At 41.6% G+C, this 24599-nt stretch overlaps 2 protein-coding genes across 2 annotated transcripts; one reads left to right on the top strand and one right to left on the bottom strand.

The window, feature by feature from the left end:
- Positions 1-953: 953 nt before the first annotated feature.
- On the bottom strand, positions 954-14546 carry LOC136425175 (uncharacterized). Its single transcript, XM_066413971.1, has 15 exons — positions 14453-14546; positions 11273-11372; positions 10594-10977; positions 8620-8697; positions 7147-7527; positions 6451-6720; positions 5832-6101; positions 5117-5304; positions 4656-4828; positions 4159-4261; positions 3824-3963; positions 3262-3370; positions 2752-2953; positions 2207-2344; positions 954-1962 (listed from the first exon to the last, which is right to left on the bottom strand). Exons 2-15 carry the CDS (start codon positions 11352-11354, stop codon positions 1892-1894), a joined length of 2589 nt encoding a protein of 862 aa, XP_066270068.1. The 5' UTR covers positions 11355-11372; positions 14453-14546; the 3' UTR covers positions 954-1891.
- A 4891-nt stretch (positions 14547-19437) lies between these two features.
- Positions 19438-22195, top strand: LOC136425173 (M protein, serotype 2.1-like). The gene is made up of 5 exons (XM_066413970.1): positions 19438-19663; positions 19840-19982; positions 20127-20259; positions 20762-21427; positions 21927-22195. The coding sequence occupies exons 1-5, from the start codon at positions 19441-19443 to the stop codon at positions 22193-22195; spliced, it is 1434 nt and encodes a 477-aa protein (XP_066270067.1). The 5' UTR covers positions 19438-19440.
- The last annotated feature ends 2404 nt before the right edge of the window (positions 22196-24599 follow it).

The raw sequence follows: 24599 nt of genomic DNA, 5'->3' as shown, positions 1-24599 counted from the left end.
ACAAGCCAGGTGTCTTATTGCTGGCTCCTCGATACAAAATCAAAGGAAACACATAGATTTTCATTAGAACCATTTCAGGCATATGTCATTAAAAGGGAAAATGTAAACTGATTGTTAAAATTTTTTCTATTAGCCGAATTACCGAATGACCAGCGCAGATGACTGACTAACGTAACAATCAGACTGTCTGAAATTATCATAGCAATTTGTTTTGTTCCTGCTTTTCTTTTCCAGCTATGAACCCAACTGTTCATCTTTATTCCATCTGCAGTCTGCTACACCGCAAAGTAAATATGAGAATGATAGATATATTGATACAATGTCTGGCAGGAGCTTCACCTAAGCAGTAGCAAAACAAGACGTCCCAAACTACGATGACAGAAATCTATACATTTTGATTGCGAATAAGGTGATGGAACAAACAAAAAGAGAAATGATATACTGTAGGTAGAAGCAGATTCTAAAATATCCGCAGTCAGCAAAATATTGTTCGTATAGATATTTATACTAAGAGAGAATTTTAACTGAGAGCTATGCTGCCCCGACGGCTGACTAAGCTATGGGAGAGAGTGAGAGTTAGATATCTATATTTTTACGAGCTAAATAAGAGCGGAATTACAATTTGATGGCTTTCAGAAATCACCCAATTGCAGCAGTTACTGTTCATCAAAGGCTGAGGGAAAGCCTTCTTGTCACCCTTTAAACCAATCAGAAGTCAATCAGAACTAAATTTTGCTGGAGAGACTATTACATGTTTAGTCTGATTCTTGAGCTCGCTACAATTCTAAATCTAGCTTGAGAAAACCTATGGTAGCATTCGCAAGAACACTGTGATTATGTTTAATACACCGTCTAACTTTAAATGGATATAGCAGAAAAAGTGCTGGTATGATTTTTGGATTATGATTTTAACTACACCTACACCTTTATTACGTTGATATGATGATGGGGGATATCATATATCACTGCACTGCCTAAGGTTATATATAGTTCGTATATAGCTCGTATATATGATGATAAAGTTCATTAAAACAAACAGCAATACTTAAGGGGGTACTGATCCTAGACAATGGTGGTTAGTCGGGGGGATAGTCGGTATTTGTAACTGCTACGGGGATGTGTAAGTTTAGGCCAATTCCGAATCAAAGTCAAGATCAGTTACTTAACATGTTGAATTCCTTTCTGTTAATTAGTAAGGTTAGTTACTGCTGAAGGTCTAACACAAAATGCTTTACAATTAGAACTCCATTTTAAAGTCAATGGACCTACACTTCCAATGACGAAAATCATTCGCTGGTTCAAGAAATATCCATTCGTCCTCATCAGTATGTGTTTAAGAATTTGTAGGCCCTAAAATATTTGGGTTCGATGATTTGTCGAAGATCTAAATTCGTCACACTCCAAGGTAAGTAGGACGTTTGCCCCAACTGGCTTTCTAACTGTCAGGCAGAAATTAAAGATTTCCTATTTAAGTTGATGATAAAACAATTCGATTGACAAGAATATGTGGTATAAGAATAGCTTAAAAGGAGCTTATGGGATGAGTACAATACAGGTTGCACAAAGTTGTATATCACAAAATAAGTAACCTTGTAACTGCAAGTTACTTTTTAAATTCAAATGGTATTTTGTTAAAAAAATTGCCAATTCTTATATACATTAATCCTTCATATATCGTCCCAATCATAATGTTTTGTGGAAGGTATGTCATAGTGAAAGGGACTTTCAAATACTTTGAAATTTTATTTGTTTTGCATTTTTAGTGTCTTTTTCAAATTTAGAATTACCACATTTTAGTAAGTAAAATATCAAATACCTGACAAGATAAAAGACCAGATGGGGCAAAAATCTTACATCGTAAGTCTGTTTAAACGGGTAGAAAGAGAACAACTTATGCCTTGGTGTCAGCAGGGCCGGTCTTGTCCGTCTTCCCCCAAGCCTGGAAGGCGTAGTTGTCCTGTCCTATAAGACAATACAAAAGCTCATTTAGCAAAACGGTTCCACAATCCGTGGAAAATATTTTCTACCTAGTAAAAATTCGATCTCTACTTTCATCATTATGTCATGGGATGAAACGTTGCATGCGCAATGCCAATAACAATTGTAGTTGAGGGTTAAGACTTTCAATCTAGTAGCACACATTATCATGGACTTAATCACAGCTCTATAACTTAATGCCAAGTGAAAAACAAATGCAGTCACCCACCGACAGTGTCGTCATCACGCTTCTTGCTCCCCATTGGCAGGCCACCCCGTTTCTTCACCAGAACAACGGCCACGACCAGAAGGGCCATCCCAACAACTCCGACAACAGCTCCAACCACGGCACCCACCGGGGCTCCAGCTGGTCATGTGGAACAAAAAAAAGAATTGTTTTGATGTATTGAAGATGCACCTACTATGTAAACACTTCATCCGACTGTCGTTTTTCTCACGATCAAGAGGCAATGGCAATTTACTTGTAAGCAACATCTAGCACTCAAAAGCATTTATGCAAGGCTTGTAACAATGACATACTATCCGTTTAGGAACCATGTATCAAGAGTCTATAGAAATGCATCTGTGTCTAACTTAACGTGCATTCCTTTTTTAAAACTAATGAAGTTTTTGCACATCCAAGTTAAAAGACAGTTCTCCACACGGGCACAGACGTTAAATTGGTGCCAACCCGTGTTTGTTGTCATGATGAAACGTTAGACAAGACAACATAAATCAATTGAAATGCAGGCGGAAATGCGTTTCAAAATCTACCTGCTGCTGCATCTTCGGACTCAATCTTGAACGGTCCTTGCATGATGTCCGCCGCGTGGTCTCTGCTGCTCGCCCGGCGAATCCTGCTCTCCGGCCCGTCCGAGACGGCTCGCCTGCGCCGCCCGGCTGGGATGCAGCCCTGTTTACACCGGGAGTCCGGATCGTCCTTGAAGCAGATGATCATGGTGCAGTGGAAGTACACCTGTGAAAAAATGAGATGTCATTGATGATTAGAAACACATTTCCATCAAGCTTTAGGAAACATATTGTCCATGTTGCTTCAGTTTTCAGAATTAACAGTATGGCAACTTGTTACTAATACATCTGATCCATTCTAGATCTGAGTCTATATAAAAATGTACGCTGCCCTTTCTCCTCTGGAAATGCACCATTTTGCAATCTTGCTTTATCTTTAGCCATTAGAAATTGCCACTTTAATCACCAAGCATTTAGCCATTTGTATTTTCCCCTTTGAACATTCACCACAGAAGTGACATCGTTCATTTTTACCAGGCTGGGATCGAGAGCATTGGGGAACGTGAAGGCGTCCACCATGTAGTACAGGGCCTTGTCATTAGAACGGTCATTGTCCTTCTCTAGAGTATCATCAATCTCACAGCTGAAAATTTAGAGGTTGGAAAACATTTTTAACGAGACACAATGTCAGAAGAAGAAAACATCCAAACAATCACCCAACAGCCAGCCAGCCAGCCAGCCAGCCAACCAACCAACAAACCAACCAGCCAACCAGCCAGGCAGCCAGGCAACCAACCAACCAACCAGCCAGCCAGCCAGCCAACCAACCAACCAACCAACCAGCCAACCAGCCAGCCAGCCAGCCAGCCAGCTAGCAAGCCAGCCAACCAACCAACCAACCAACCAACCAACCAGCCAACCAGCCATCCAGACAGCCAGTCAGTTTGTCAGTCAGCCAGTCAGTTTTTCAGTCAGTCATTCAGTCAGTCAGTCAGTCAGTCAGCCTAGTACCATCCAGCCTACCAACCAACAAACCAACTAACTAACCAACAGACACACAAACAGGTAGTCATATATAAACCCGGTGCAGACGTACCCATCGTCGATGATGTTGACCCTTGGAGTTGCGTTCGGGTCGGTGGTGGGGGTAGAAACACAGTCTTGAGCGAAAAGCTCCAGGTTGTCCAGCGGTGACGTCACGCTCAGGCCGAAGTTAAGACGGTCAGACGCTGTGACCTGGAATGTTGATGTACAAGATCAGATCATTTCTATTCATCGGTTCGAACGACATGCAGACAAGATTGTGCAAAATCGTGGTCTGTAACTAGTTTGCTTGGCGCCTTTGTTCTTTTAATAAATGTGTTTCTTTTGTATCAGTGTGAGACTATAAAATTGCAGTAGAAAAGGGAAACTTGAAGGGAAATTCCTGACCTGAATTGGATAGTCTGAAGACTCGTAGCTTGCACTGAAGTCTGTTGAAGTGAACATCCGCATCTCTAAGGTGAAAGTGTTGTTCGCATCAACGATTTGGATACTGAGAGGAGATTGCAAAACAACTTGTTAAAGAAGCGGTAAGACTAGATTTCTTGTTCCATTTATTACTCACTGCTTTGCAATGTCAAAACGTTTCTAACAAACGATGATTTCAAATATTAAACAGTGAGAAAAAATAGCTCTAATCAGTCATTGATACCGATGCGTAACGGTTACAAGAGCATAGACTGAACCTCTGGCCACACAAAACCTGATGTCATGGTACAATCCCGGTTATTGAGGCATATCTTATCAAGACAAAAAAGGACACGCTTCTTATTATACCAGTAGACCCGAAAATCGTTGATACTGTCAATGCTCGAGCTGCTGCAAATCCATATGCCAATGTTAGATATAGTATTTTAGCATGTTTACGTGGAAATGGAGGTTCTTACCGGGGAGAGGGAATGTTGTACATGATGTTTCCGCCCTGGGAAACGACGTACTGCCGGAGGAACTCGCACTGGAAGGGCAGGCTTATTGGCTGGTTGCGCACAGCACCGTTCGCATGAGTCACCTGGTTAGCGATGGCCTCGTTGGAGAAGACGAATTTGTCGTCCCCTAAGGTCTAAGGAAACACAAGAGACGGGACAATCCAAATATGCATCATTGTCAGACGATATATAAAGCAAGGAACCTCAAATCAGCTAGCTCCAAGAAACATGGTTTTAAAACACGTCAAGAAAATGCTTCTGGGCCATGTTCGCATGCATAATGCCATGTTGCAATATATCACAGATGGATATCTAGCAAAACAAACTTAAAAGTAGTCAATTAAGTCTGGTCTCCACCTTCATGTTTTAGCAACGCACGGATTAGGAGAGAGATGGGTGAGAATTAAGATGTGCTGCCTTACCTCCTGTATGGTTCCGCACTGCTGAAGGTTCGTCTCCAACATGACGACACCGTCCACTTCGTCCACAGTGGCGCCACAGTCAGCGTCCAGAAGGTGCATGTTGGCCACGTCCACAGCCAGCAGAGCCGCGAGGGGAATAGAAATGGCCATGCTGTCTTGGTCGCACTCTACGTTCACGACGACCGAATCTATAATGGTAAAACAGTCTATCGTCACTTCCGAAAATAATTTCATCAGGTTGGTAGAATATAGACATCGAAACGTTAGCAGGTGAGAACAATACCTGGTTGTGTACAAATACTTTTCTATAGTCTATTGTCACCTCTGCAAAGAACATGACATCTTACCAATAGGTAAGGTCTGCAAAGAAAGCTATCTAATATCATTGTTGCTTTGCAGAGATAATAGCTTCAGTTTCAACTACTTGTTTGATATCAAAACTCTTAGCTAGAGAAAGAGACGGTTACATTCAAATTTACCCTGGTAGCTTCCTTTTTGACAAACCCAAATCTTTTAACACCAAATTAAAGCCCAGGCAGCACATTTGTTTTCGAGCACCGACACAAACTGACCGAAAAGAAATAGATTACAAGCGTTGTGGGAAAATTAAATATTTCTGCCAATATTTCTTGCAAGGATGCCTATCAAACACTATTCAGGTTTGTATACAATACATGTTCATGGTTGGCCCGAAATTTCTGTCCTTCCAAATCACCTGTAGTGTATGTCCCGGTGATAACTCCGTTTGATTGGTCGCCCTGGCCAAAAGAAGTTAGGGTGAGGGTGTAGATTGTGTCGGGAAGCAATCCCGACACGGTAGCCGAGGTGTCTCCCGCTGCCGGTGCGGGGGAGAGGTCCTGGTACGAGCCCGACCCGTCTGCCGGCTGGTAGCGGAGACTGTAGCGCGAGATCGGAAGACTTCCCTCTGTCCAGGAAACCGTGAGGTGACCAATCCCGGCATCATCCAGGTTCAACCCCGAGATTCCTGGAAATGTGTGGTATATTCAATGATTAAATTTTGTGAGTTAATTACACTTAATTAGCCAATGCAACAAATGCAACAGAAACGTATCTTAAACAAACTTTCTGAATGACCAAAGATTTAACATATCACTCAAGGCCCTTTGTCTGCCAACATCTGGGAGATTGCATTCTTTTTTACTTCTGACTTCTGTGCCACAAAAATAAGATTGATCGTCAAAGTGTGTAATTAAAGCACATACCTAGCTGACAGATAAATTGTCTGGTGTGGTTGCACGGTAAATCATTCCATAAGTGTTCGGAATCAAGAAGTTCAACGCAGTCTTCGTCATCGAGATCATCGTTCGGCTCACCGGGGCTCCAGTTGCTGTAACCGGTTGACGTCAGGGTTTGGCCGTTTCCAAACACCCACTGACCCTCGTTGTCATCACGAGTCAACCCGAACCAACGCCGTGTGGCTCCTCCCAGATCGTGGATGAAAGTGTTGGTTGCGTCGTCTTTCGGCATGGCCAGCTGTCCCCCGTCTGCGGCACACGTCTGTTTGGCCTCATCGTACGTCTTCAGCTCAGCAAAGTACTTGTAGCAACCGCCGTTAAAACTAACGTAGCCTGCTTTTAGACATACTGTAGAAAGAGGAAACGATGATAGATGGTTAATGAAAAACGTATTTGCCAATTGCCAGAATAAAAGAAAAACCTCTAATGTAATTGGGCTGTCTACACTGAATGCATGGCATGGAGGGATGCGGTGTCGGAAATAACAACAGTAACTCCTCGAAAACACAACCGACAGAGCCATTATAGCATCAAAAACGATCATAGAAGCCCCGGCAAACCGCTTGCCAGACGCCTGACTACTTTTGGAGCAAATATTATGCCAGAACTAAGAGTGCAACGTTAGTACTTTCCTTACAGTGAAGTAGAATCATCCCAGACACTTTACAATGGCAATGATTTTTAATTTCCACACTTATCTTACTTCTGTGCCACAAAAATAACACTTATTCATCAGTAGCTATGATCGTTAAAGTGTGTAATTATGACAAATACCTAGCTGACAGCTAAATCCTCTGGTGAAACCGTTGCACGATAGATCATTCCACAAGTGTTCGGGACCAACAACTTCAGCGCAGTTCTCGTGAACGACCCCTTTCGGCTCACCGGGCCACCAGTTGTCGTATCCGGATGACACCAGCGTTTGTCCGTCTTCAAACACCCACTGTCCTTCGTTGACGGCGTCGGTCAACCCGATCCAACGCCGTGTGACTCCTCCCAGATCGTGGATGAAAGCGTTGGTCTCGCTGTCTTTCGGCATGGCCACCAGTCCCCCTTCTGCGGCACACGTCTGTCTGGCTTCATCGTACGTCTTCAGCTCAGCAAAGTACTTGTAGCAAACTCCGTTAAAACTGACGTAACCTTCTACTGGACATACTGTAGGAAGAGGAAACGATGATAGATGGTTAATGAAAAACGTATCTGCCAATTGCCAGAATAATTCTCTAATGTAATTGGGTTGATGAAAATATCAATTCGCTCCAACATCAACATTAAAAGGTTGATTGTTTTTAAAATCAAAACAACTACTGGTTACACATGCAAGTAAAAAACTAACCAACTAAAACATCGGCAAATAAAAACATGTTGAAAATGGGCTTAGCACATGTGATGTACGTAAATTATGGCAGTTGAATCATCTACGGATACAAATAATGCAAATAAGGGGGCGTCTAGGTGTTCTGCATTGAGTAAATCTATGAGTTCACTTATGTACGGATTGAATACGGTGGGACGCACCCTTTACGGACATCAATTTCAACAGGGATACTTTCACTGAAGCCTACCTTAGTTTTGACACCGGCTTCGGACTGGTTGTATAAGTCTTTGATTATATCAAAGTGTTTACCTGAAATGTCTTTGGAAAGACGTTTGTATAACAGTGCCAGATGGAGTCAAAGGCTTTTGATAAATCAACACAAGAAGCAAATAAGCGTTTTCCAGATTGCTTATTATTTAGATGTAAAAGTTTTCAGTGTGAAGATCGATGTTATCAGATGTCCTGTAGTTTTTTCGGAATCCTGTTTTGTTTTATGCCTTTTTTTTTCTTCAAAGAAGGTTGACAGTCTTTTGGTAAGTATTGAGAAGGATAGTTTTCCTAAACAGCCAGAAATGGGGATTCCTTAATAATTGTTGGGGTCGTCCTTTCTACCTGAATTACATTGGGGACAAGATAACTTTTGGACTATGTTTTGGAGAAAGTTCCCTTCGGAAATGTGCTTTTAGATAGTCTACATGGAGGGGACAATAGGTTCCTTTTCCTGCTTTGAAAATTTCATTGATAATCACATAATCCCCGCTAGCTTTCCTGTTTTTGAAGGGGTCTGTTTCGCATGTCAGGGTAAAACATTTACATGGCTGAAACTATGGTGTCTTGAGGGTTAAGTCAAATGGGCAATTTTAACATTTTGTATTTGACGCTATCATTTAATCGCTTCAAGATATATTGAGGTAACAAACTTGACATACCTTCTGGCGCTGTAGATAGCAAAGGTGCTGTCGTAATTGGTATCATTGTAGTTGTCACAGACAGGCTCGTTGTAGTTTCTGCAAGGACGAAAACTGAGCTTTTGATTGCACTGAATATTACTATTATTCTTTTCGTCAGTAAATGTTGAATGTCAGTAAATGTCAGGAAATTGTGGTAGATCTAAGTTTCTTTAAATAGCTATTGTGTTCATTGATCGTTAAAGGGGCAGCTTGAGATGAAATGTATTTCTTCTTCCACCGCTTTTGACATACAGAAGTAACAAAATATTTCCCCCACAGGTATTTTTGTACCATCATTTCTCAATTTAGACAGCTCGAGGCCGTGCGCCAATCCTAATTTTTTCTTATCATTAGTCTTAGCTCAAGTAAGTAGTTAGTGGACATCGGACTATGGGAGGAGGATGCAGTGATGCTGCTGTCAGGTATGACAGAGGATTCCATTCCAAGCGGAGTGGGGTGACAGACTGGGAGGGAAAGAAAGAAGATCGAAAATTATGTTCTAGCTGGTTTGGATGACCTTAATGTCCGTAATGGCACCTGCAGAGAAAATTATAAAGTACATGTACTCTACATGTCAACCGACATGGAACCCACGGACCTAATGTATTCTAGTTCAACACACAGACACACATGCCAGCCATTCCTAGCCTCCAATACTATGAAGCACACAGGTAAAGGTTATACATATGGGTCAAGATCAGAAAAAAAAAACTGGAAACAGTTTTCACTTTGCGTTAGATAATAATCATTTAGTAAAGTCTAGATGAGGAAAGGAAACAATCATCACATTTCTGTGAAACTAAAGTCTGTGTAACATAAATATTTGAGAAAACTTCAGTACAAAATAGTAAGAGAAACTCTTTGTTTCATATCACCGATGTTCAACGATACATGACAATGTTCCTCCCAGCTAGGTAACACGTTTACACAGACGAGAGAGATAAAAGCCAAATGCACGATGGTGTTAAAACATGTTTCTGCCAATTCGCCTGCTGGAGGTAACAATTCGAGGTAGATTTTTTTGCACAGGTGACAATACATGTATTGTTTTCTATCTTTTCTTTTTGCTTATCTGTTTTATGAGTTACCAGGCCGGGGGGGGGGGGGTCCTTCGTTCCACATGTTCTGATAAAGATTTGCTAGTCGTACGATGTTTGATTACTGCTTTGAGCACCTTATCGGGTGTTGCATCATGTCCGGCAGTCATCTGGGAGATGGCATTTGAAGAAAGAGAGCTTGATTTTATATTCGACGCCCTTTTTACAAGAATTCCCAGAACTGCACATGAATTTCTGCAATCCGTCCGCATGTCACCGTATACCTTGTTATCACGTTCTGGCATCCCGGCACGCAGGTCGATGACAGATGACCTACTTACGTGGTGTCTTACTTCGTACAGGTGGGAGTGTGTCTGGGAGTTCTCGGGACACCGAATATAGTATTCTAGCTATGAAAATTATATTCAACCCATCCCGATAGATCTATTATCACAGGAACATACTGCACATCATACCTCGCGCCAAAAAACCTCCGTGAACTCCAAAACTTGAAGAGCACCAAGCATATATAGAAGGGCATTGTTTTAACGGAACAATAAAGAACTTGGTTACAGCTTAGGCCGTCTACACTGAACGCATGACATGGAAGGATGCGGTGTCGGAAGAACAGTAGCTCCTCGAAAACACAACCGACAGAGCCAGAATAACATCCAGAACGATCATAGAAGCCCCGGGAAACCGCTTGGCAGGCGCATGTACAATGGTTGAATTCTAAGCAAGCTTGAACATCTCAGCCGGTGTTGCATCAGGTTCGGGGGTTTTGTCGCCAAACATTGGGGAGATAGCATTATGTTTTTAATTCTGGAAGTCATATTTGGCACAGAAATTGTACCACAAAAATAACCTTACATACACCTATCAGTAGCAATCCCAAGTATCTAATCATAGCACATACCTAGCTGGCAAATAAACCCCTTCCGCTTGCTACACCACTCATCATTCCAGACGTGCCCGGAACCAAGCACTTCGGCGCAGTCTTCGCGACCGTTTCCGTCGTTCGGCTCATTGGGCTGCCAGTTGTTGTAGCCGGATGACACCAGTGTTTGACCGTCTTCAAACTCCCACTGCGTCTCGTTGTCAGCGTCAGTCAACCCGATCCAACGCCTTGCAGCGGGAGGACCCAGATTGTGGATGAACGTGTTGGTCACGTTGTCTTTCGGCATGGCCAGCAGTCCCCCATCTGCTGCACACGTCTGTCTGGCCTCATCGTACGTCTTCAGCTCAGCAAAGTCCTTGTAGCAAACTCCGTTAAAACTAACGTAGTCTGCTATTATACATACTGTAGGAAAAGAAAACGACGATATTAGTTGGTGAAAAAAAACTTATTTGCCATTTCCCCAAAACAATGAGTACAAAAAACGATTAATGTATTTAGGCTGATGACAATATAAATTCGCTCGCATCATAAACATTAAAAGGTCGAGATGTTGCACATAAGTGGCTAACCGCAACAACAACACCATTTCAAAAATGGGTGCATTCGCAAAGTAAAGGGCTAATCACATATTCCCTTGGATGGCTAATTAACATTCAATAAGGATGAGTATGACACAACATTTAAACATAAGGTTTACCTTGAGCAGTTACTGTTGCAGTCGTTGCTATTAGCACCAGAACTGCCCACTTAATAAAACCTGGTGTACATGGGACCGCCATCGGGTCGGCGTGCAACGCCTAAACATAAATCATCAATAAGGGATTGCGTTCTATCACCATCATGCAAGTTCACAATCCCATTTGGCACGTAAACAAAACAAAAAACAAAAACAGAACAGAACAAAACAAACGAAAAAACGACAAATATTCTAAAATCACTCGCATCAGCAAAATACAGCCCTGGCATGCTGCCATGCATTTGTGCATCGGAAGGTGGTGCTGTCGAGCTGCTCAAAGGAATAAGACCACACATATTTGCGTTAATTGTTGGGATAGCGTTGGAAGAGTGAAATATATACAGCAGTAAAACAAAAAGAGGATCCGATTCCAGGGGGTTCTTAGAACCTGCCTGTACTTGCAACAAGGGCTTACTGACATATATGTATTGTGGTTGCCTTGACAAAACCAATAGATCAACGTATCAACTTCAATGTATCTGAACCCAACACCGAGAAGAAAGACAAACGGCCACTATTAAACTAGTACATGCCAATGATTAACTCAGGTTTGATATGTATAGAACTATCCTAGATTGGAAGTTTCTATTAGATCGCGTTGAACAACTGTAGGGGTTGGAAGTGCAAAGGTTAGGTGTGACAGGTCGTCACTTTCTATTACCTGCAAATCTGGTATCTTACGCCGAGAGGCGCGCTTATCCCGGTTGAACAATGAATATCATGCACACAAAATACTTGTACCATTATCGGTTCTGGATTTTGCAGGCGACATTGTTACCTTACTAGAATCCACACAGGAGCTACAGCCACTTGTGAGCGAAATAGATTTTTCATAGCAGCTAGTATTTGCCTCAATTCAAGATCATTACTAAAAAGACTAAGAACATATTGTCAGGATCCCAAACACCACCCACAGCTGTGTTCAACGACCAGGATGAATTATAAGTGGTGGAAAACTTCATGAGAAGACACTTTGATACCTTTGACAGCAAATGTGTGACAAAATTAAGTGGAGCGACTTTATGTCAAACAAAGACTCAGAACTGAAGCAAAACAGCAACCAGTCCTCAATCATATGTTCAAACGACTTTTGACATGGCTAGGACATGTAGTTTGACTGCCGATGAGACTGGCTGTAGACAAAGTGTTGTGCACTTCTATAACTGTCTTATGCGTCGGACGACGAAGGAGCATCTATGTCTAAGTAATTATAGGTATTAAGTTACAAAAAAGAGCCCACAGATATTTTACACAACTCAACTATTTGCAAAAAATTCTCAGAAAGTATAGATATTAGAAGAGAGTTGGTAAAAACACGAAAGTCGCATTTGACATATCATTTGATGTCAACTGACCAATCTGGCAATGTTTGGTGCACCGTGTTTTTGTCTACATCATAGAAATGCTTAGAAACTCTGTTGGATTTGAGGATATGGTATTTTCAATCACGCGTCAACACTTGCCAGACAACTCACGGTTGACCTTGAGATCGATGTACCTGTGTGACCCCCACAAATGTATGTACACAGTTATTCTAACGTCACAACACCCGGTATTTGGCAATTGAAATTTGGCAGAAATTTTTGCGATCTTAAACACAATTTGTTCTTCCATCTCTGCGTGCCATAGATATCGAACTTATGATAACGGTATTGAAAAATATTTAAAGCTTTGAACATGTAAAAAAAAACAGATGTTGGTGGTCGCAAAAATACCTCAATCACAATGATTCACTAGTTGCATTCTTCTGTTTTCGAATATGATTCTTATATTAATTTGTCCCCTGGTAGTCTGCATGCAAATTAGGAATGCCTTGTTTACAATGGCTGTCTGTCTGCCAGGTACACATATATGACACCATGACACCGAAACACCAAACGAGATGGAAAGAAAACCTGCCCGAGTACAGTGTCTGTGTTTTGTCACAGTCCTGTCAGGCAAGAACGGCCACACGAAAATGGCTCCGTACGTGACATCCAAACACGCTCTTTTTTGTACGTTTGCTCAAAACCCTTACTTCTCTAGCAATAGTTGACGACACATGGCACACTGATAATGCCCAGAGCCTAGGCTAGACGAAAATGTCTCACATGGAGACGACTCTGTACATAACATCCAAACACGCACTATTTTTGCCCGTTTGCCAGAACTCTTACTTCTCCAGTAACATTGAACGACACATGGCACACTAGTACTGATAATTCCCATACCCTAGCTACAAGTGTTTGGTAGCCTTGAATTAAGACATTACTTCCTGTCCTTTCACAAACAGCCGTGTTAATGACAAGCCGGTAGTGGGGCGGTCAAATGTCGAAATCTGTCGGGAAGCTGCGACAAAACAGCTGATTTATCTACAAGTCGCGGTAGGATTCGCACCAGCGGTACAGTTCTATGCAATAAGTATCATAACGGCTTTGAAAAAGCCTTTAGAAAAGCATGAGCTAGTGGTCACAACGTTATAACCTGCTAACCACACCAGCGTCGAGCTTCGCGACGAAAACACGTTATTTCTTAGATATTCTTCATCGTTTTATCATTGCTGTTGTTGAACGTTAAGCCAGTATAGCTAAGTTATCATACTGTAAAGACCAAAAACGTATTGGCTTATTTGACGTCTTTACTTCTATGTGGTCTGGACTGTAAGCGCACCGGGGTCGTCACTGTGTCTTAAAAACTAGTCTTTTTAATTAATAAAAAAAAATTCCGAGTAAAATTTCATGGAAAAGATAACATGACCCTTTAGGTACTTTTAAAATTGAACTTCACCGAGGCTTAAGCCTGGGTAGAGAAGTTTTTAAAGTAACATTGACGACAAATCTCGGGGTCTGAAGCTGGGGGGAGTGGTCTGACATGCGGCGCTGTGGGCGGCGGAAATGTCGCATTCTTCCACACAGGTATGGTACGACAAACTGTTAATTCAAATATTCACTATCATCAAACTGTGCAAGAAACTCAATGATTTTACATGAGTGGATACATGGTGAGTTTCTGAACCTCAACAAGCAAAGTTTTGATAAAGTCGTAACTATCGGCACTTTTAGCGGCAGAAAAGATACCAACAATTATGATATTGTCTAAACTAAGGAAGTATTAGTTATAACTGATATGGCAGGTATAAAAGAATGGAAAATGGATACATACAGGTACTTACAGGTAGGTTCGGTGTTGTTGACGAGGCGAACTGGGTTTATGTCAGCCCACTGTCCACTCTCCGACTACACAGAAGAACTGGGTGTGTTCGCATACATGTACCTTTGATTGGCGTAAGCGTCATTCTAGTCGACGATTGTGATTGGTCAAATTTGACGTGATTCTATAAATAGCGACTCACGCAAGCTCTTTCATTGTGTAGGTCAGAAATGGACTTTCCATTCACGCCCCTCGGAACCGACGATTGTGATTGGTCAAGTAATCATATTTCACATATGTGATATAGATGCCTGCCAAACCACCTTTTTGCCTATTGTCTACTGAAGGGGAAGTTGCTTATATGTAAATTTTTGCTGTATTACTGCGTTAACTTGTCTAGAAATACTTGGAAATTTTGTTGGGTGTTATTGTGTCTTATGCAGAGCTTATCAGAACATGTTAAGTTTGTGGATTATGTTGTGCAATGGTTGAAGGGAGGGATCGGTTGGTCCGTTGCCAGGTAGTGACACCCGCAAGCCAAGTATGGAGGTAATCAGGGACTGTTCACTAACGACGGTACTACGAGGGACAACAAAAATCATTTAGATCATTATAAGTGTGTGCAGCTATTGCCGCAGAACGGATATCGTATCTATGTTACCAACAAACCCTTTTGACGCTCTTCAGCATATTTTGCGTCTTTTTTTCGCATTTTGCCTGAGTTCTCCCGCCCAGTGCACAGTTGCCTCCTCCCCTCCGCCACATATCAGGTAAATGATGACAGGCACATTGCAGAGGATGTCGGGTAATTGTCCTGACATGGCCTTGAAGCATTTATGCACAATTAGGCTTTTGGAAATGTAAAACAAGCTGGGAGGGAGGCAATGTTCACTGTATTAGACTATCTCTTCTTGTTGTGAGTTGTTTTATCTGCTTTTATTGTTCCAACCAAAAAATCAAAGTTCTAAATTTAAGGATCGATCAGAGGTACCAGTTTAATGTTCCCCATTCACGCACGCGAACTAGGGGCGACTGCAATGCCCTACCTTCCAATTGTTTAAGGTTGTCAAAAGTCAGCTTTGACAGATAAAGTATTGATGGTTACCCTGATATCATCGGGTCTATTGTTGTGCAAGATATTTTTGTCGTTCACACGACCCTTTCTGCCCTTTCCCTCATTTCAAGGTGCACTTAAGTGTGAGGTGATTAAGATCATTGAACTCCCTTGGCACACGCCAAATTGATACGTCCAGGACAGACTGGATTCTACCGCCCTTCGTATATACGGAAACAGCTTAAGGGAAGTCAATGCTGTTGTTTCATAGTAGTGTTCTGTGTTATCATCATTCCATTGCCACATTTTCAAACCCGGCTCCGCCGGACTGTTTATGGGAACGAAGATTATGTTCATGATTGAGCGAGCAGATTATTATTGAAATGAGCAGAGCACTTTGGACTAATGCTTCTGACCGTTTACAGCTTAAAGGTACATTTCCAATATTTTGTGAAACACTTCTCTAATACACAACGGTTCATAATGACCCCCAGATTTAAGACACAACCTTGATATTTTATGACACAATCTTGAGATTTTATAATACAATCTTGAGATCTTTGAAAATGTCTGAAGATTTCTACAGAATGGTTTCAAAGATCTCAAAATTGTGTCATAAAATCTCAAGATTTTGTGATATAAAATCTCAAGATTCATCACAAAATCTTGAGATGTTTCAAAAAGTCTTAAGATTTCTCCAGTATAGTTTCAACGCATCTCAATATTGTCTCATAAAACATCAAGATTGTCTCATAAAATCTCAAGATTGTCTCACAAAATCTCAAGATTCATCAGAAAATCTTGAGATTTTCAGAATGAATCTTAAATTTTTTTTCATTTTTGACGAAGCGTAAAGACCCCCGCTGGGGGTCATTATGATCTGTTGTGTATCAGAGAAATGTTTCACAAAATATTGGACATGTACCTTGAAGCTTAAAACAGTCAGAATCATTAGTCCAAAGTGCTCTGCCCATTCCAATGTTTTATACGTTTTGTGTGTTTTGTTGTATTTTATATTATACGATCCCGCAAACTGCCCGACCGGGTACCGGTTTTGAAATGTGATCATACATAAGTGAGCGCTATACTTACAGAAAGTGATTTTCTGTTATCTATGTTTGTCTTCTGCGGAGGCTACAGGAACATCTAAAGATTGGGCGAGTTTATCGCGGACTAAGTTGAGGCAAGGGCTTTAGAGAGACGTCGCCAGGTAATAGCACATGTAAGCCAGGTGTGTAAACAATCAGGGACCGTCCAGAAATAAAGGCACCATGGTCGGCAACTACAAGTATTTAGATTATTAGGACACAACGTATTATATCAATGTATCAAATACGCCATTTTGATGCTCTCGAGCACATTTTACATTTTGTTCTCCTCCCTGATCGGTGGGATTTACTCCCACCCAGTGCACAGTTGTTTCTGCCCCTTTCCAACAGGTAATGTGAGGTGAAGGATTATAGGCACCTTGCGAAGGCTGTCGGGTAATTGTTACGACATGGCCTTGAAGAATTATGCGCAATCAAGATTTTTGAAATGCCAAACATGCTGAAAGAGGGTAGATTTTCACTGTGCTAAGTCGTTATGCATCTCATATACTTAGTATTGAAATGGAAATTAAAAAGGCAACGTCACCACTCGATTAATACATGCATAGATCAGCTCATTACCACAATGCGGTGTTTTAAGGTCCACCTCGAGAGGAAATTTCGCCCTGTTTCTGGTTTCAATCCTGAGTTTTAATTTATCATAAGTGCCCGATATACATCAAAATCGACATTTCGAAGCAAAATAATGAGCCAGGTTGATGTTTACTTCCCTGCGTGACACCATGTTGCTGTAATGGCCCTTTTCACCGACGATCGTGAAATATCAACTTTGACAGACTGAATATTAATGGTCTCCCGTATCATCAGGTCTATTGTTCTGCAGGGTGTTTTTGTCGTTCACACGCCCCTTTCTACCCTTTTCCCACTGAAGTGAGACGTTTTTAAATCGCTACGTTTTCAGGTAACTAGTCACTGACCTTGAAAAACCTGATACGCCATGATAAAAAAAACAAAAAAATCTCTTCAATGTGAAAAGATTAAGAAAAGTTAAGAAAATTGAACTGTTCGAAGCTGAGGAAATAAAAAAAGGCCGCTTTCAACAGTTATTCGATAATTATCGTCATAGCTAAGGCCTTATCAGATATTCTTTTCTATTGTTTGCGCCCTATATACATCAACATCGTCAATTCCAAAATGTTTGTATTTTTTCAAAGCAAGGAAATGTGCCGGTTTGATATTTCCTACGATGCGCAACAACGTCAACTTTGACAGATTTGATATTGACGGTTTCCCGTATCATCTACTGTTATGCAAGGTTCGTTTTTGTCGTACACAAGCCCCTTTTTGCCTTTCCCACTGTGAGGTAATTTAGATTACTGAAATCACTTCCTTCTAGGCTCACGCCGCAACTGAAATCACTCGACCCGCCCAGGACGCGCCAGACTTTACTGTCGTGTTCAGACACGGAAACAACTGAAATCGGGGCTATTGTTGCGCAGGATGCTTTTGTCGTTCACACGACCCTTTCTGCCCTTCTCCCACTGAAGTGAGACGCAATTAAATCGCGAATTTGTCAGATTTCTAGTCACTGACCTTGGAAAGCTTGAAACGTCATAATGAGGAACGTTTAAAAATGGAGAATATGATATAATATACTCATCAACACAATTCAATATATAAATCTTATAATTAGGAAACTTACTGTATGTCGGGTGAATGTGAGGAATTCTTATCCGGAACATTACGATCATTATAGTTCTAGGAAGGGAGGGCACGACTTTTATCAAAATAAAACTAGCGGTGTTAATGAGGTCTATTTGTATTGTCTAAAAGTAATTGAAGAAAGTGAAATCCAAAGGGTAATGTTTGCCTTACACAGAACTTACCAGAACATCATAAGGCCGAAGCTTGGAAGGTGACGCGTGTTTGGACACCGCCAGGTAGGAGCACCTGGGCTATAGGTTAGATTTATTCACCTGTCTAATTCACGTAGTGGTTACAAACAAACATGGCGTAAATAAGCATATAACGGTCAAAAATGCGTTTTAGGAAAGGACCGCAAGGTGGCATCAATGTACATATTATGTACACCAAGGGTAAAACCAGTTTTACAAGTTTGAGACAATCAATAAGTTTGTTTCCCTTTGTTTTTCTGCCACCTACAGTATCAACTATTCTGTACAGCAGGATTCTGATATACATTTTTGTTTGTTTTTACTACCATCACTTAAAAGCAAATAAAGAAATATATAACGTGTAAATAAAACAGCCGTAAATATCTAGATCCAAAACAATGGCAATCTAAAAAAATTGCATCTATTTTACTTAACATCTTGATGACCCCTTTGCCTATTTTTATGCAGATCGAGCCTACCTTATACCGCACTGTGGTGCCTTTCTACATGCTCTGTACCAGGAACTTCAAGGAGCTTCAAGATCATTTCTCCATTTGACCTATACGTAAGTCTTGGCCCTCCCTGCTTCTTCTTCCAAAGAGGTCCTACCCGTCAAGGATTTTCTTTGCTTTTCCATTTTCTTCCATTCTCAAGACATGTCCTTGTCATCTCCATCAGCGTGAAATGGTAACAGCGGTAACAGAAAGACACTACAATACCAGTAAGCACGACGGGTGATGAAATCGCGAGTTTTCTCGTTTGAAAAGTTTGCTTTAATTTGGGCACCGGTTTATGTGCCTCATATAGATGAACAGTCTTCATCGTGAAAATTTGTCTGCCACTTGCAGAAAAACAAAATGCCATTTGAAACACGTCATACCGAGCCGGATCTTTCATGTCGGCGCGAAAATATTACTTCTGTTCAGACCAATCAGAATCAGCCACATTCATGCCTAGTGTACAGTTATAGATTGTAGCCTGTTGTCTGCCAGGACAGCAAACATGTACGAGCAAGCGGAGCCGGTCCGGTCCCCTGTCGCTGGGCCCGGCAGCGGCCGAACCAGCGGGCCGCCGCCCCAATCACCTGCTGTCCATCTGAGCAGCTCAACAGGGCGTGTCCGCTATGGCAACGACGCGTCTGACAAGAGAGATGAAGAACAGGAAACTTCAGACACGTACGAAGAAGCCGAGGCGGTGAAACGTGACGCAACTTACACGCCTGCAGGTAGCCGTTAGTTTTGTAACATATCTTTATTTTGACTTTTTATAGCAGATACTACATACAAATGATGATGTTCTTGTTCTGGTCTTGCCCATTCAATCCTGGTGTTCTCGTGCTAATTGAGGATACATGTTTTGGAAATTCTATTATAGCCTAAACAATAGACCATTTTTGTACAGACACGTCTACGGGAGGGGCAGGCAGTCGCAGCACCCTCGGTAGTTTCATCCGCTCCCACAGCAGCTGCATGGCCGCCGCTACCGCTGTGGTGTTTAGCCTTGTCGCTGTGGGACTTGCCATGATGTTCTTCATAAATAAAGAGGTAAACACTCAGTCTGCTAAATTATTTTTATGAAATTGTACTTGGACAGCGTTTCGTGAACACAAACTCGCCGTTCCTCAACTTCCCCATTTGCTCTTGTCTTTCCTTATTTACTGTTTTTGTTTAATTTCCGTGCTCGTATAGGAAATATCGCAGCTGTCCGTTACTGTTGACGACTTGAAACGTGACGTGGACAACATTTCGCAGCGTGATCGGGACAACGAGCAAAACCAAGCTGCCGTCATGGAGTGTCTTGGCAGGATGAATAACACGTCAGGTAAGACGAAATGAACACAATATATCTTTCTTTAGGGGGGGGGGCAACTTTGATGTACTTCTGAATCGTTATAATTGTAATATCGACTTCAATCAGGCAAACGCCGCCCAATCAACACAACTTTTTTTGTGGCGCCGATTTTAATGTTAGCGACTTAAATGATTTACTTTTCTGTCTGCTGTGAAGAAAAAAAAAAAACAGACAACAATTTTTAATCAACGAAATTTGTTTGAACTGCCAATGAGAGTTTCGATCACTCAATGGTTGCTGTGATGTTGCCGCCTCAGATATTGGGTGAAAAAATATCTAATACGGTTCAGCCACCATTTTTGCACGTAACATCAGACCATGCGAATTATGTTGACAACATTTCTAAATGATAGCTCATATTGTGTCTCACGATCTAAAGACTTAACCGGTGATCCAGTGTGTTTCGTGTATTTGACACCTGGCATTTATAGATATATCACAGCTAATGATAGTTTGTGAACATAATTCACAGCAGAGCCAGATCAGACCACGAAGGAGCGGATGCAGCAGCTCCAGACCATGGTGGCTAAAATGGCTGCTAAAGATCAGAAGATCGAAAATGAGATGCAGCAGCTAAAGGCCGAGCTGGCTGCTAAAGATCAGAAGGTCCGGGATGAGATGCAGCAGCTCCAAGCCGAGCTGGCTGCTAAAGATCAGAAGATCCAGGCCGAGATGGCTGCTAAAGACCAGGAGGTCCATGGTGAGATGCAGCAGCTCCAAGCCGAGTTGGCTGCTAAAGATCAGAAGATCGGAAATGAGATGCAGCAGCAGCTACAGGCCGAGTTGGCTGCTATGGACCGAAAGGTCCAGGCCGAGTTGGCTGCTAAAGATCAGGAGGTCCTGGATGAGATGCAGCAGCTAAAGGCCGAGCTGGCTGCTAAAGATCAGGAGGTCCTGGATGAGATGCAGCAGCTCCAAGCCGAGTTGGCTGATAAAGATCCGAAGTTCCAGATACAGCAACTCCTGGATAAGATGTCTGCTGAAGATCTGAAGGTTCAGGATGAGATGCAGCAGCTCCAGACCGTGATGTCTGCTAAAGACCGAAAGGTCCAGGCCGATATGGTTGCCAAGGAGCAAACAATCCAGGCTCTGCAGAAAGGAATCCAAGCTTTGAAACAGCGCCCCTACATCGAACGCTGTAAGTAACCATTGTTTATGTTAGACTGGATTTTTTTCTTTGTTTTACTAATGTTAAAATGGTCAGAGTTGTTAACATGTTGTGTGGTCATTTGATTCAGAAAATTCAAAAGAAATGTTATAAGTTCTAGTTCTGGTATTGAGTTAGCTTATATTCTACTTCATCAACATATCGAGTTTTGGAATAAAAGCTAGTTTCCCACTTCTTTCCTTAACAACTGACGAAAGATATCGGATACTGTCTGAAACGTCTGATTGCTTCATTATTTTATCCAGTTGTTTGAGTAATGATTTGGCGTAGATTATATTCCTGACTTTTATGACCATCAGTTGGAGATCCTATGTTTTGCATTAGATCAACTTATTGGTCTTCTTTCAATTATTTTTTTGAACCTATGAAAGTCTATCGTTTGTTAAAATCAGTTGATCATTAGTAGTTAAAAATCGGTCCTTTGTAAAAAAAATACAAGTTTTTATTTCCTTTGCTGTCTTTGCTATAGGTGAGTCTGGTATGCTGGAAACTCCTTTGGCCGCCTTCGTTACCGGTCGTGGCCGTCGCTCCCTCGGCCTGACCGCCAGGTTCAGCGGGGTCTTCCGGACAACCCCCGTGGTGACGCTCGGTCTGAGGCATATGGACCACTATCCTGGTGGTATCCGCGTCTCGGCTACTCTGGTTAACGTCTCGACAACAAATCTGACGGTGCAAGTCGGCACTTGGAGTATTTCACGTCTGTACTCCGCCAGCGTTTACTGGATGGCCTGTGCATGAGATGTGATGCTCAATCCCGTGAAAGGCTCTAGCTCAGCCATAAGATTCACAGGTCATGTGACCAGTAGTGATTCAATACATTAATGAATACATGTAATCAATAAATTTCAATCAAAACCATCACGGCTTTCAAGCCTTCTTGTTTTTGACTTGGATGTGTTTTTTAGTGATGTGTCCATCCCGAAAGGCCCCTTTAACTAATTTGTACATTTACCATGAACAAAAATACTTCTAGGTAAAAAACACAGCGTTTTATCTTAGTTGATATTAATACAATATCATCCATATAAAAATAACACAGCAATCGACTTAAATGGCAGCTATAACCTTCTTACCAATATCAAGAATTCTGTATGGCAGGTGGATAGATATTAAGAAGAAGTTTAGGCTAAGGACTGCCCCCTTAAAGATGTAAAGAGAGATGAGGTGTCTAAGTACAAGCTTTTATCAATGCTCATTTTGTCTGACTAAATGGTGGAGAAGACGCGATAGAATTACTCCTAATTTATTCTGCTTGGAGAACGTCACGCTCTGTCTTATTGCGAAATACACCCTCTCCCATTGTCTAAACAATGTTTTTAACAATTGATGTTGCATCATGGTTCACTTCAACCAAATACCCGAATGGTAGATAAACAACTACCACCAGTTCAATGTGATATGACGTCTAACTACTAAGACACCATCCTTACCTCGTGTTGCTCCTAACAAGGAGAGTATTGTATTGTTTTGCACGAAAACATGAAGGAGTTTATGAACCCTTCTGTCTTTTTCTCGTTACGATCGTTCAACAGACTATTGATAGAGAAGAGCAGAGAAGATCTGTCCGAACTAGAACGGAAGGTTCGCCCGTCCTTGTCTCCGGGTCCTAACAATGTCTGTAATGACGCTTCTTTCCCCCTCAAAGCTTTTTTTCTCCCTTCAAAAGCTTAATTGTACATAACTGCTTCAAGGCCATGCCGGGACAATTACCCGGCATCCTTCGCAATGCGATTATCATCACCCCACATCACTTGCTGGGAAGAGGCGGAAACAATTGGGGGAGGGAATGCTTTTGAGTTCTGGAACTCACCAATCTTAATCTTATGTCCTATTAAACTCCCCTTCGGTGGACTTTACTTGTTGGGAACGCATAGTTACAACCGTGTTTTGTGTTATGATAGAAAACAAGGACCAAAACTCCACTTTACTTCAGTGGACTGTACTTGTGGGGAACGGTCAGATACAACCATGCAATATGCCTTTTTGGATAGGAAAAAAGGACCGGAGTAGACTGGAATGCTTACAAGAGTTTATTGTATGCAGGATGTAATTCTATAAGTTTTCACAATCAATGTAAGTTGTGCTACTATCCATGTTGTTATTGTTTGTGAAGGGTCCCCTAGCCTGGAAAATTGACAGAAAAAAAGTAGACACGCAGCATGGAGGTGTGTTCCCTCCTGGCAACGTTCCAAGGGCAACATATACTTAGGTCTCCATATGGTGGTGAAATGTTATGATACTATAGCTACCTTTGAAGGAAATAGACATCATCAACACTGGATTAGTTCCTTTGAGTATTTGTTAAAAGTAGATGCTCAGTAAAGTGCCTGGTGTGGTCTTGGAGGAACTAAGGCATAATACACTCAGTACACAGACGCTGAGTAGAGCATTATTACCGTAAAACATGTTTATATGAAGAAAGGTTTTCATGTGAAAAGTATGCTCAAATGTAGCTTTGTTCTGAATATAAACAACACATGTAAAGGACTCCATCACGACATACAAAATCTTAAATTGCCTCTTTCTTCAGCGAACCTTAATAACTGGCATTTTTCTGGCGTTTCAATTTTTCCAAGTCCTTGACAGGTATCTCACATCTTCTCGCTTAAATTGCCTCCGGCATAAGTGAACCTTGCACGGTGGTTAACGCAGAAAGGGCAATGTACACGACAAAATATTCTGTACTACAGTAAACCTTACTCCTGGTCTTTTTGTATATGTGCACTGGTCGTGTGCCTACAGGGAAGACAGTTTTAATGTCTATATCAAAGCTCACTTCAGTGCGCATGGTATGGTGAGCAGAGGTAGTCATTTGAAGGACAGATTATATCCTGCACAACAATAGACCTGATAATATCTCGGTAACAAACAGTATCAGATCTGTCAAGAAAGTTGAATTTTCCCTGTATTCGTCAGTAAGAGAGATTACAGCCACTCGTAAGGCGAGAGTGGGGACAATGAACAATATCTAATTCAAACTGACGATTCTGAATTTGAATTTTGTATTTTGATATTTTAACAATTACCCGACATCCTTCGCAATGTGGCTATCCTTCACCTCACATGACATGTTGGGAAGGGACAGAAACAACTGCGCAACCGGGAGGAACTCAAGAAAAATGCCACCAATTTGGTACGAAAA

The sequence above is a fragment of the Branchiostoma lanceolatum genome, chromosome 19, assembly GCF_035083965.1.
Source record: "Branchiostoma lanceolatum isolate klBraLanc5 chromosome 19, klBraLanc5.hap2, whole genome shotgun sequence".
In the NCBI taxonomy this organism is placed as follows: domain Eukaryota; kingdom Metazoa; phylum Chordata; class Leptocardii; order Amphioxiformes; family Branchiostomatidae; genus Branchiostoma; species Branchiostoma lanceolatum.
Note: the sequence above shows the minus strand (reverse complement) of the source record. Positions and strands in the feature narration are given on the sequence as shown.